The 13671-nt window shown below is 42.7% G+C and overlaps 1 protein-coding gene across 13 annotated transcripts in view; it reads left to right on the forward strand.

The window, feature by feature from the left end:
- The window catches only part of LOC109641758 (protein unc-13 homolog B-like), a 52275-nt gene that overhangs the window by 32232 nt on the left and 6372 nt on the right, over nucleotides 1–13671 (forward strand). For 7 of the 13 annotated variants that reach the window (XM_069513600.1, XM_069513603.1, XM_069513601.1 and 4 more), the window contains 23 exons: nucleotides 4534–4580; nucleotides 4703–4781; nucleotides 5717–5791; nucleotides 5914–6133; nucleotides 6214–6441; nucleotides 6560–6701; nucleotides 6808–6977; nucleotides 8381–8496; nucleotides 8681–8844; nucleotides 9361–9511; nucleotides 9685–9753; nucleotides 9883–9972; nucleotides 10107–10244; nucleotides 10364–10494; nucleotides 10632–10717; nucleotides 11557–11683; nucleotides 11799–11895; nucleotides 12008–12151; nucleotides 12584–12661; nucleotides 12755–12832; nucleotides 13032–13052; nucleotides 13451–13510; nucleotides 13602–13646. In XM_069513600.1, coding sequence (XP_069369701.1) covers nucleotides 4534–4580; nucleotides 4703–4781; nucleotides 5717–5791; nucleotides 5914–6133; nucleotides 6214–6441; nucleotides 6560–6701; nucleotides 6808–6977; nucleotides 8381–8496; nucleotides 8681–8844; nucleotides 9361–9511; nucleotides 9685–9753; nucleotides 9883–9972; nucleotides 10107–10244; nucleotides 10364–10494; nucleotides 10632–10717; nucleotides 11557–11683; nucleotides 11799–11895; nucleotides 12008–12151; nucleotides 12584–12661; nucleotides 12755–12832; nucleotides 13032–13052; nucleotides 13451–13510; nucleotides 13602–13646 — 2556 coding nt within the window. The remainder of the gene's footprint in view (nucleotides 1–4533; nucleotides 4581–4702; nucleotides 4782–5716; nucleotides 5792–5913; nucleotides 6134–6213; nucleotides 6442–6559; nucleotides 6702–6807; nucleotides 6978–8380; nucleotides 8497–8680; nucleotides 8845–9360; nucleotides 9512–9684; nucleotides 9754–9882; nucleotides 9973–10106; nucleotides 10245–10363; nucleotides 10495–10631; nucleotides 10718–11556; nucleotides 11684–11798; nucleotides 11896–12007; nucleotides 12152–12583; nucleotides 12662–12754; nucleotides 12833–13031; nucleotides 13053–13450; nucleotides 13511–13601; nucleotides 13647–13671) is intronic. The other 6 variants (XR_011239120.1, XM_069513605.1, XM_069513611.1 and 3 more) reach the window with 1 other exon arrangement.

Raw genomic sequence — 13671 nt, forward strand, 5'->3', positions numbered from 1 at the left:
TCGTTAGTGTGGATTTGACTGATTTTCGAAAGATGATATCGACAGGTTGTTCTTTATTATAATAACAGGATTATAACCATATAAGGTAAGGTGAGGTTTTCATTTTAATACATGTCTATGTGCATTTAGTCTTAAGTTTGTGTTTAATGTGTTGTACAACAAATGTATTTACACGAGATCTCGCTGTTTATGTTAATTGCTAGAGGATTAAATAAATCATCAGAAATGACAGAACATGTAGAAATTATATTTTAATGGAAATCATAATGCTCCTAGTAAATTTCATAATAAATGCTTAACAGCTCAAATTTTAATTCAGAGTAATGATATAAAACATTATGGTTTCGAAGGCTTTTCTTCTCAATCGTCATCTGGCTGACACACCGGACAAATATGAAATTACTGATCTCTGTCTAGTATTAGAGACAGATTTATGTTGCGTTTCGGCCCCTCACTTAATCCTGTCAATGTCAACTCAATTGTCAATTCTGTCATTTTGACAGGACATAGATTGAAATACAGTTTCTCTCTGATCCCCTGTGTAAACATATCAGTAGACAGAACATTTAAGTGCGCGAGACAAGTACGCAAGACAGAACATACAAGTACACAGGCTGTAGGCAAGGGGTCAGAGCTATCACGCTGTGCAGCTGGCAGGGTTCTGAAAGAGTGACATAGCCTCAGAGGAGAGAATTGACCTGTCATCTAATTACCGTGCTGTCTTTCCAAAGCATCCTAATTACAGAGATCTAAGCAGCTGCATGGTGCTCATTCTTCAAGTTGCCACTCAGTGGAGGTCAGTAAAGACAATACTGTCCATCACATGTCTTAACTGTACAGACAAGTACCGTCTCTCGCTCTCACGCAGTAACCTCAAATCTAAATGTAGGTTTTCAAGTGTGCTAAAGTGCATTAACCTCACTTTGCACGGTCATAGTTTGTTGACAGCTGACACCCACCTTGTAATCACAGTGTCAGAAGTTATAATTCCTTACTCCTTTTTGCGCTGTCGAGCATTCTGGTCATGAAATAGTTGAATAAGTATAACAATCAGCATATTTATTTAAGTTTTTTGAGTTTCCACTGCTTTGTTGTCAAAATAATGCAGTTTCCTTAAGTCAGTGATTGTTCTCACACCACTCTAAGGTGGAGTCCCTGAGGCAGTGGTTTATCCATGTGTGGGAACAACTAATCAGGAGTACCACTTCTCAGGGATGTTCCCCAGAGGACACCTCAGTGGTCATGATGAACCCTACACATCAGAGCTACCTCCGCCCTCGCCAAAGAGGCCAGACCTGCAGCGGAAGGGATCACAGAGCCCCAAACTTTGGCAAAGCCTGCATACAACGACGCAGAAGTGCCTGCAGGGGGCAGAGGATATGTCCCAGCATATCCAGTCATCAGTCGACACTACCTGCTGCAAAGCTGAAAACATAATTTCTGATTGCCAGGATGGCATTGGGATTTTGGACGATACTATACGCAGGCTCACTGATGGGTCCAAGAATAAAGAAGAGAATGTGGAGGAGGAGAAATCAGAACAAGGCTCTGGTAACATAGTGGAACATATCCTGAAAGAGCTAAAAGGCATCAACAAGATCCAGGAGGAAATTTCTGACCTGAGGCTGTATCTAACATCTGTGCGGGGCTCAGTGGATGAAGTGTCTTGTTGTGTGGATGCAGTGCTCAGTGAAATAGGTGAGCTGTACTCTGGGGCTTCAGCTGCAGCTCATCCGAGTCATGTGTCTGAAACACCCCGTGTCAGACGAGGAAGCCTGGGTAGACAGAATGCTATCACATCTCTTTACCATACAGACACTAGTCCAGTGTTGGATCGCAAAGATTTAACATGTATACCTTTTCACAGAACATCTAAACAATGGCACGTTGATGGAAACACTCTCACTCAGCCAGACCAGCCAACGGACCAAGAGCAGAGTTTGAAATTGAACATGCTAGGGACCACAAACCTTGACCTCTGCTACCTGGAGCTTCATGGTGGCCGTGAATACCAAAGCACCAGCTCTTTGTCATCCTGTCACAGTTCCAACTGTCAAGAAGCAGCTTTTCTCTCTGGTGACAGAGAGTATGCTAGATGGCCTCATGCTGATATGCAGCACAGTAGAAGTGCAGAAGGAGGCTGGAGTGAGGAGGATATCTGCTCTTGTGCAAACAGTGGAGAAGAGGTAGATAATTGTCTTAATGTTTGGGACAGGTGTGCCACAGATGAAACACGGAGCAGTACACCAGGTCATTCTTCACACAACAGTTCTGAGCATCTCTCATTGCTGTTCGGACTCCATTGCAACTCTCCTTCCAGTTCTTCTAGTATGGTGGACTGGACACCACCAAGGTTACAAACTGAGGAAGAAAAACTGAACTGCAACTATGCTACAAACTGTCCATACTCATATAGTTCCGGTTACCATACGATGGATGCTTGTGCAAATGATCTGGACAGTGGACCCTCCAGGAGCCTGAGTTGCTCCACTGTTCTGTTGACAGACTGTGATGATGTTTATCTGGAGTCACATTCACCATGTGATGATTGTCCATCTTCTGGTCACACTCTTGATCTCGGGTCCGCTGAGAGTTTGGATAAGGAGTGGACAGACCCCAGCATCTCCAGGGGTGATGGAGGAGAATCATTGTCCCAGGAGTCTTCTGAAATAGATTCTGATAGTATACCCAAGACCCCCAATGTAGGTTTTGATGCAACAACTTTCAGCAAGGCTGTGCTCACTTTTAGGTCAGCTTTGAAAGGGGCTTTTAAAAAGTTGGAAGGATCCAACCCTGAAGATGGAAAAGAAGATAGTGGGGTAGAGCCATCCCTGTCCCCTATCAGGCAAGTCAGTGAATCCAAGGAGAAGCAAAACAGTACAGAGAACACTGAAGGAGACATTAGTCTACCAGATAATCAAGAACAATTTGGCACTCCAAAGGAGGACAGTGAGATTTCAGTCTATGTAGATTGTGGGGAGACTCCTGAGGACCTGTCATTAAATCTTCAAGCATCCCCTCATCAAGTAAGCCACTCTCCCTGCACTCCTACTCAGTCTCACTCAGTAGAAATTTCACAAGGAGAAGGAGAATGTCCAACAGATGGGGAACTGTCCAACCTTGATCTTACACCAGATCATTCTCCACCAAGGCAAGACGAGAATCCACTGGGTCCAATGCCCATAACAGATGAGGTGCGGTTAAGTCCAATCAGGGAAAACCATGTTCTTGACAACATCAATGAAGGAAAACCTACTGATGCCGGCCACAGAGAGCGTATCGCAAATTTCCAGCGCATTCTGAGAGAAAAGAGGCAAACCCGTCATAGACTGTCCAAATCTGCTCAGGGTTCCCAAGGGTCCCACGGGTCCCATGGCTCCCAAGGGTCTCAGGGATCCCAATCTCAAGATGAGTTCATCCCAGGTATTTTTTGAAGGATATTTTCTCCGGCTTCACATCACTTGCAAGTCCACTTAAAATAGTTAAATTACATAATGGTGACTAATTAATGGAAAAACTTGAAAATGGTTTGCCATCACCTTAGTAAGATACTGTCTCTTGGTTTTCCTTTAATTTGCCACTTTGTGCATCTTAAATCATGCAGTCATCAAAATGATTATATGTCAAGAGAATTAAGTTGTTTAGATGATTTCGTTTCTCACTTGAAATCACTTTCTTGTAAATGTTCTAACCTTCAGCTTCTCCAGACAATTTCCTAATACCTCTGTGATTTGTTTTGTTTTTTTTACTTGGCAGAGTGTGGGAGAGAAGATAATCAGGTCACTCATCTAACATTGGCTCATTGACATTTAAGCCACTGTTCTTTTTTTCTGTTGATTTTAATTGCTGTCTGATAATTGTGGTTATTGTTCACCCCATTATTTGTTTTGCTGTCTCTGTGTAAATGAAAAATTCAGCTTGAGCACACGTCTAATACTAATGTACAGCATGGCATGCAAATACTGCAGGTTATTGTTAGGGCAGATATGTAATATTCATTGAAATCTTAATTTTGTTGTTCTGTAAAAGGCGTTTCAGTTATTCTATTTAATAAATAGTTAAGCATTTGTTTCATGTTGTAGCATTAAATCACTTATCTCCAACTCCAAAATCCAAATCAGAAACATTGGAAGAGAGAATCCGAGACAAGACTTTACCTTTTATGAAGAAGTAAAAGACCTTATGTGCATGTGTCATCTTCCAGGCACAAGTTTGGGGATTTTGTGAAATTCTTGCTGTCTACAGACAAAAAAAGTTTTAATTCATTTTATTTGCATCTTGACCTGTGAACCACAAATCAACATAATGTGCATTTCATCTTGTACAAATAAACTTCATCAATGTTTATTTGTGCCTGTGTTTTAAAAGTATTACCACTTGTTTTAAATTGCATGTTCTGTGACATCAGAGAGGTGAAACTAAACCACGTTTAACTTTTCATGATCCGTGTTTTTTTTTTTTCTCATAATAATACTCCTGTGTGTGAGTCTATGTAAGCGTCCAGTCTAGTTTCATATGCTCAATATCTTCTAGGTCCGAGATGAAGAATCTAATCCTAGACAGGCCTGGGTCAAACCAGGGTAAGTTATATATAATCACCCATTTACATTTGATTTTCTTGCTGTGACCATTTTCTACACCGATGTTTTTTTTGCATTTGAAGCCGTTGTTTATCTATTCACGCATTTTTTTCTGTGCACAGTGGTGGTTCTGGTCTGTATGGAATCGACAGTATGCCAGACCTGCGTAAAAAGAAGCCAATCCCCTTGGTCAGCGATGTGGTCAGTACACACTATTCTTTTGCAGTTTTTACACTGTACGTCATATGTCACCATGTTTGTTTTGTACTTTCTGTGTAAGTTCATGTCTTTCTCACCGTGAGACCACCTGCAGATCTCACAGTTACTATTTGACCTCTGAGCTACGTATGGGAAGAGATTGTTATCGAGACAAATATGAAACCAGACTGTTAATTTCTCTCTCCCTCCTCTCTTAAACCTGAAACTATTCCCCACAACTCTCTTGAATGCATTCACTCTCCTTGGTCAGGCTATGGTAAGTTAATAGTACCGAGCTGCAACTCCCTTTTTTACTAAAACACAAAATATCAAGTAGGACTAAAAAAAAAAAACCAGTAGCTGCCTCAAACCTGAATGTCTTGTAGCATGTTGATCTGTTTGATCGATGACCTCACAAATTAAAACGATTGCATGCATCCTCTTGGTCATGGGTAGCTTTTTCTCCCTACTTGATATTATCAGTAAAATACCCAATCACCTAATCCCTCCCCCACTGTTTTGGTTCATTTCTTTTCTTACTTGCTGTGCCATGGAAATCATAGATGGGTTGAAAACTTACTAACCCTCCAATCTGTGGCAGATGCTGCTATTGCTTCATAATATTACATCGATGTAACTTACTAATACTAATGTATTTTTGATCATCTGGTAAGAATTCACCAATAGGGAAAATATTGCATAATTATTGATAAATATATACGTATACTCATGTATGTATATATTTATATGATTATAATACACGTTTCTGTTTGTGTAGTAACCCTACTCACCACCCTTACAACCTCCCCAGTCACCTTTTTAACCACACTGACCCCCTAGTTTTAGTAATATTTTGGGTTTGTGCTTGCTTTTGGGTTGTATGTGTGTTTGTTCAACTGTAATATTAAGTCAACTTTCCTTTGTCGCCTGTTGCTCAGTCCCTTGTCCAAGCCAGGAAGGCGGGTATCGCATCTGCTATGGCTGCGCGGTCCTCGATCAAGGATGAGGAGTTGGTGAGTTTAACAACTTTAACTTTCTCAGCCCAAATCTAATATCGCCACAAGATCATTTTTAAAATTCAGTGCTCTCGTCGCACATCTCCCATGCATTGAAATACACATTCTCTGTTCTATAGAAAAACCATGTGTACAAGAAGACACTGCAGGCTCTCATCTACCCCATATCTTGCACGACACCGCATAACTTTGAAGTGTGGACTGCCACTACACCCACATACTGCTATGAGTGTGAGGGGTTGTTGTGGGGAATCGCACGCCAAGGCATGCGTTGCTCGGAGTGCGGTGTCAAGTGCCACGAGAAGTGCCAAGAGCTGCTGAATGCCGACTGTCTGCAGCGTGAGTGAAGCCCCAAACACAGAAAATGCTCATACGTGTAGTTCACAGAAGTCCACAAAGGATTTTTCTTTGGTGTGCAGGTGCTGCGGAGAAGAGCTCTAAGCACGGAGCTGAAGACAAGACTCAGAATATCATCATGGCCATGAAGGACAGGATGAAGATTCGGGAAAGGAACAAGCCAGAAATCTTCGAACTCATCAGGGAAGTGTTTGTCATCAGCAAAGCCATCCACGCACAGCAGATGAAGACCATCAAACAGAGCGTTCTGGACGGGACCTCGAAGTGGTCGGCCAAGATCACCATCACAGGTATGCCACAAATTACAAGTTAGAAAAAAGTGGATCAGCTCAACTAAAACCTCAGCACCTAAGCATTAATCTTGAATTCTTCGTTAGGCTAATGTTCACTCTGTGTGTCTTTGTGTAGTTGTTTGTGCACAAGGACTTCAAGCAAAGGACAAGACGGGATCCAGCGATCCGTATGTCACAGTTCAGGTGGGAAAGACCAAGAAAAGAACCAAGACCATTTATGGAAACCTCAACCCTGTCTGGGAGGAGAAGTACCACTTGTAAGTCACGACATTTTCTTGGTTGTAAAATATGTGGATAGAAGTTTTTTTGTATTAACATTTGTTTATTTAATATTTATTTTTCATTTTCCCTCTTTTTCGCTAGTGAGTGCCACAACTCCTCAGACCGAATCAAAGTGCGTGTGTGGGACGAGGATGATGACATCAAGTCCAGGGTTAAGCAGCGTCTCAAGAGGGAATCTGATGATTTCCTCGGCCAGAGTATTATTGAAGTTCGAACGCTGAGCGGAGAAATGGACGTCTGGTATAACCTGGGTCAGTATTGTGTCCTGCCCTGTCTAAAGATGACTTAATTAAAGGGATAGTTCACCAAAAAATGGAAATTCACTCATCTACTCACCACTATGTCTATGAAGGGGTGAAGTGTTTGAGTCCAGAGGTGGAGAGGTAAACGGCGTTAAAAAATAGCTGGTTCCACTAACAAAACTTTGTCATAATGAAGGATTGATCCACTTCTTATGGGACGAACATTCTCAACTTGTTTATCTCTCTGCTCCTGACAGGTCACTTTTCAGTCCAGCCAGTGTTTGTTTGAACCTCATTACCCACGTTTCTTTTTCCTGCAGCAAAATATCATTTTTCATTTTTGTAGGTAGAAAAAGAGCAGCCCCAAGGCCCATGATGGTCTGCATGACAATACTGGCTTTCCCATGTAATCCCATTTTATGAAATTCTAAATCAGTCTCTTTACAATTCTCTGGGAAAACATCCCCGTAAGACTTCCCTGGTACTGCACCCTCGTGGATTTTCATTTATATGGAGCGTAAATGCCTTTTCAAGTACAAGTGCTTTATCAGCTAATCATAAATGAGCGGTTATCTTCACCTCAGGCATCACGTCATAACGTTTTGATCTTTGTCATTTAAAAACACTCTTTATTTCCACATCCATGTTAAATACAGGAGCGAGGCCATCAGTTCTCAAGCACAAAGCATCTCTTTGTTTCTGCTTGATTAAAGTGCTGAAATTAACTGGGACAATAATAAATCTTCCACTGGAACAATAATTTACTGAATGTGAATGTGCCTATAAATCTGCTGTTGTGCTGGATTTAATATCCTCGATCTCACATTTAACAGAATATTCCTGTAGGTTGGAGTCATTAGGAATTAGAAATTGAAGCAAAATTTATTATCAGTCATGTAATACACTCTGTGCATTTCAAACATCTTCTCTACTCTTATCATCATCTTCTCCGAAGCACCCTCCCATGCCCTCCTTTCACTCCCCCCTTTGTCCTCCTGATGTGTGATTATCAAGCAGCAGCACTCCAGTCGGAAATCGACCGCTCTGCCGACATGTACAAATTACCCCTAATGATGTGCCTGTCAGGGCAAATAGCAGGGGTGAGCCGCCGAGCACTCCACCTCCAGACAAGCAAGAGCTCAAGTGTCCTGGATGATCAGGCGCGAATCCATACGTCCCACTGCCATTGTCTCCCTCACGATCAGGACTTCTATTAGCGTTGCCGTCTCTGCGCTGCCATCTAAGTGTAGAAACAGATCCCCCTACAATAGAACTGCTATGTTAATGGTCTGTAATTAGTGTTGTGTTAACAGACCTGGTTTCGTGTGTGCCACAGGATTGCATTGGAGTGTATGAGAATGTGCAGGTATGCAAGTGTGCGTGCGGCTGAATGTGTTTGTGTTCGATTACAGAGAAGAGGACGGACAAGTCGGCGGTGTCGGGTGCCATTCGCCTCCAGATCAACGTGGAGATTAAGGGAGAGGAGAAAGTGGCTCCGTATCATGTGCAGTACACGTGTTTGCATGAGGTGTGTGCTTCTGCAGAAACCATAAGATGTGTTAGGATGTAATGCAATATTAGCATACGTAGACGTGCTACTAAAGTTTCACCCACGTTTATAAAACCCAAATATACTCGTTAGTTTTGGTGTAAAAGTCTAAAAAAAAATGTTCCTGCTACATCCTATTACACCACTTCTCTCTCCACTGCAGAACCTGTTCCACCATTCGAATGACATGCTCGGACAAGGTGTGGTGAAAATCCCAGACCCTCGTGGAGATGACGCCTGGAAAGTCTACTTTGACGACGTGGCTCAGGAAATTGTGGACGAGTTTGCCATGCGCTACGGGATCGAGTCCATCTACCAAGCCATGACGTGAGTGTGAGACATCACAGCGGACACAAACTGTCTCCATAGCTCTCTCTCTCTCTCTCTCTCTCCATGTATGTGTCACCTCTTCATTTCCCCTTGTTCCTCGCCCTGCCTCCCCACCTTTGTCCCCGTTGGCCTCCACATGAAGGAAAGTGAGTTATGAATTGGCCGAGGATGGATTTGTCTCCATGAAATGTCATGCTCCATACAGATGCCTGTTAGCTGGGCCCATCACTCACAGAAAGCACTCTCCGATGGGCCGTCCTTCAGCCTAAACGTGCCAGCTAGCTGATGGGCAGATGAAATGACCGTTCCTAATAGGGATCATTAGGTTAAAACAAGACCCTTGAGAGAAAACAGTCTGAGCAGATAAAGGCAGAGCTGTTCACGCTGTACGCCCACGTTGCTTTGACAGAACCTCCTCTTCATGATAATGAAATATCAGGTGTGAGCAGGTGTAACTGGAGGGAGTCGAGCCCCCAGGTCTTTACCAGGCTTTGTTTGTGCTTCTCTCTACAGTCACTTTGCCTGTCTGTCATCTAAGTACATGTGTCCCGGGGTTCCTGCAGTGATGAGCACCCTGCTGGCCAATATCAATGCTTTCTACGCCCACACTACCGCCTCCACCAATGTGTCCGCCTCCGACCGCTTTGCTGCCTCCAATTTTGGGGTTTGTATTACTAAAGCACACACACACACACACACACACACACACACACACACACACACACACACACAATACAAGATGTCTCTGTGTTTCTCCTTCCTGTATACAACACAACACACACAGCTTTAAACTTTCTCCTTGTGTTTTTGTGTCTATATCTTTTCTTTCCCACACAGAAAGAACGCTTTGTCAAGCTCTTAGATCAGCTGCACAACTCACTGCGCATTGACCTCTCAACATACAGGGTAAGACTTTATTGTACTAAATAAAATAACTGATATTTTTGTCACAGATTGTATTGTTGCCTTAAATCTGAAGAAAAAAAAGCTTCATCAGTGTCATGGTGAATTAAACTTCTTACTTCTCTTCTGTAGAACCACTTCCCTGCCAGCAACAAGGATCGTCTGCAGGATTTAAAATCCACCGTGGATCTTCTCACCAGCATCACCTTCTTCAGGATGAAGGTAGCAAACAGTGTTTCATCCGCTGTATCTGTCTTTGTATTGTCGTTCCTCTGTGTGGAATCTTATGCAGAGGGTTACTGGTTCTGTCCAAGTCGATTAAGCGTCAGTGTCGCTCCTTCCATCTTGTTGTTCAGGTCCAGGAGCTACAGTCTCCGCCCAGAGCCAGCCAGGTCGTGAGGGACTGCGTCAAGGCCTGTCTCAACTCCACGTTTGACTACATCTTCAATAACTGCCACGAGCTGTACAACAGACAGTATCAACCTGCAGACACAGTGAGTCACATGTTATTTATTCATCAGCTGCAGAAACCTTTCAAGTTGCTATACTATGTATGTCTTCTTCTTTACTGTGCATTGAATTGAACTGACTGTGTGTCTCTTTTCTAATCTAGAACAAGGAGGATGTCCCTCTGGAGGAGCAGGGTCCCAGTGTCAAGAACTTGGACTTCTGGCCCAAACTCATCATGCTCATCGTCTCCATCATCGAAGAGGACAGGAACTCCTACACACCTGTGCTCAACCAGTTAGTTTATTTTATTAAAAATAGCTCAACAATACAGACATTTTGAATTCATCTTTACCCATCGTTTTAAATCAGAAGCACTTCAGTCATGATACTCTGGGATATATGTTTATTTACATCCTGGTGTTTTCTTCCAGGTTCCCTCAAGAGCTGAGTGTAGGGAAGGTGTCAGCAGAGGTCATGTGGACATTGTTTGCTCAAGACATGAAGTATGCTATGGAAGGTAAGTCCCAGCCTGTCGTATTGTCCCGCTCAGTTATCTGCAGAACTGATTTGATCTCCTCAGAAGAAGCATCTTAGATCTTTTATAGCATTATTCTACTGTGTTGGATTTTGGACATGTGCAAAGCATGAGGTGAAAACCTGAAGCATCACGTGTTTAAAAACGTAATGAGGAAGATTCTGGTGAAACTGGAAATGTCCTGCAGAGAGGAATAATTCCATAGTAGAAATTATAAGATGGCACAGAAGATGTTAAAGTCAGAAATGACTGTGCAGGATTTGAAAGCTGCTTATGTCTCCCAGGAGCTTCTGTGCACTTTTTGTCCGCTGCACTGTACGTTACTGTACAGCAGCCCCAGCGCTCCTCAGAGGCAGTCAGCTCTTATCCCAGCCCCCGTCCTCAAGATGAAACCCTGTATCTCTATCGCACACTGCTGCACAGAATGGTGGCCCCCTCATTTTCAATCTGCTTTAATGTTAAAAGAGATGGAAGTATGTGTTCGGAGATTTTGTACTTAAGTATTTTAACTTTCACTGTAGTAGTTTTTTGTAGGTCACTGCTAAAGATACTCCTGGGTATATTTGAGCTCACCTTTATGGTTGTATGTGTTTCATGGTACCTCAAATAAATATGCACACGGCCACAGTTGATTTAATAACAATTTGATTTAATTACAATTTAATATATAACATCAAATAAATCAATCTCATGTATTTATATCAGAATTAATTTATTCCCACAACAGGGATCAAGGATGTGATTTGAATGATCGCTTTTTGTAAAAGGTTGAGATTGTCTGCGGCTCTCTGACACCAGAGATCATGTGTTTGTATCTGCAGAGCACGAGAAGCACCGTCTGTGTAAGAGCACCGACTACATGAATCTGCACTTCAAGGTCAAGTGGCTCTACAACGAATATGTCAAGGAGCTGCCAAGCGTCAAGGGCGTTGTTCCCGACTACCCCTCGTGAGTGCAAGTGTCGTATTCTCTCAGAGGCTCGGAGGGGGCATGTTATTTTGATCACATGATTTTTAAACTGATCTTTAATTCAGATATTGGATATGACGCCTGTATTTTGTAGATGGTTCGTACAGTTTGTGCTGCAGTGGTTGGATGAAAATGAGGACGTGTCTGTTGAGTTCATGCACGGAGCCCTGGAGAGAGACAAGAAAGATGGAGTAAGAACATTTCAATCGACTTCGATATTTTTGTTACGTGTGCAAAGAAAATATTTATAGCAACTAAATACTGTATTTGTATTTTTGTCCTTGCTCTCCGATGCCGCCTCAGTTCCAGCAGACGTCTGAGCATGCTCTGTTCTCCTGCTCTGTCGTGGACATCTTCACGCAGCTCAACCAGAGTTTTGAGATCATCAAGAAACTGGAGTGTCCCGACCCGAGCGTCATGGCTCAGTACAGTCGCCGCTTCTCCAAGGTAACAGAACTTAAAACTTGTTCTAGATTTGATTTCTTATCAATAATCAATTAGCTCTCTGTCACTTTCTTTCAAAAGCAGCATCTTGACTGTGACTAGTTTCGAAACCTGGTTTGAGGGATATTAAAAACAACTGCAGTATCGTCTGGAGAGACACTTTCTGTTAAAAGAGAATTGAATACGACTTCATCAGCGTTGAATTGGATATAATACTCCGCTCCGGAGGGAACGAGGGGAAGCACAGTAATACATTCATACATTTGGGAACATTTTACATATCCAGCAGAAACTATGTTCCCTAAAAGGATCAAATATTCCACTTCGTTAAACTCGCTGTGAACTGTTTTATTAGAAGTGAGAAACTTAATTTTAAAGCATTTGAAAAGAAACTGACTCTTAAGTTTTTAATGCTCTTCATTTTTTTTTTTACAGACAATTTCCAAAGTGCTCCTGCTGTACAGTGCCATTCTGACCAAGAACTTCCCTTCTTACATTGACAAGGAGAAGATTGTAAGTGTTTAACCCAGGTTTATGTTTTCTGATAATGGACGTATTTAACAATAATCTCACTGTCCACTGTGTCTCTGCTGCGTCCTCCCGTAGCCCTGCGTCCTGATGAATAACGTGCAGCAGTTGAGAATCCAGCTGGAGAAGATGTTTGAGTCGATGGGGGCCAAACAGGTATGTCTGGAAACATGAGTGCAGCCAGTTTTTATCTGAAAGAGCCTCGAACTGGGTCCCTGAGAATCTCCAGTATGATGCTACTTAAAAAAAAACATAAAATCACCAATCCACTAATCATTTCTCAGCCAACCCTGAAAGTAGGATTTTAGCGGTGGTCGCCTCTACATCAGCTGCATTTGTGTGTGTTGTGTATCAGACTGCAACAGAGGAAGCAAAGGTATGAGCAGTAGGTGTAGTGTGATGTAGATGTCCTGACCCTCAACACGGCCGTAGTGGATGTTGTGTGTACGTCATGAATCTTGCGTTAGAGGCAGTTTGTGTAGAAAGGTGAACATGTCGTCCCTGGCGTCCGACGTGACGCTGTCAATGAAAGCAGATCGATCTGGAGATTAGACCCCGTGTTGCCTAATAGACTAGAGGATATGGAGACAGTAGTGTCCCAAGTGTCGCTGCAGTTACGACAATCAATAACCTCTGTCAGCTGTGACCTCCCTCTGCTCCGACTCCCTGCATAGTGCTGCTTCATGTTTACTGTAGAGGTAGTGAATTAGTTTTTCAGTGGTGCAGGAACAAGTAGCTGCTGTTTCAACCAGTGTGTTCACTTTACAATTAAAGCAAAATGAATTGGTGGAAGAAGAGGAGGAGGAGGAGGAGGAGGAGGCAGTAGATGAAGAGGTAGGTTCACATCTGAGCCAGTGGAGCTAATGCAGCATCTTTTCTTTTGTGTTTATGAAAAGAAATGATTTCCCTCTTCCTCTGACGTCAGAAACAGGTTGTTACCGATGAGCAGGAGGAGGCGGGAAAGGCTCTGGTGCGTACTGCTGACGTAGCAGAGT

This window comes from Paralichthys olivaceus, chromosome 18 (assembly GCF_024713975.1).
Source record: "Paralichthys olivaceus isolate ysfri-2021 chromosome 18, ASM2471397v2, whole genome shotgun sequence".
Lineage (NCBI taxonomy): Eukaryota > Metazoa > Chordata > Actinopteri > Pleuronectiformes > Paralichthyidae > Paralichthys > Paralichthys olivaceus.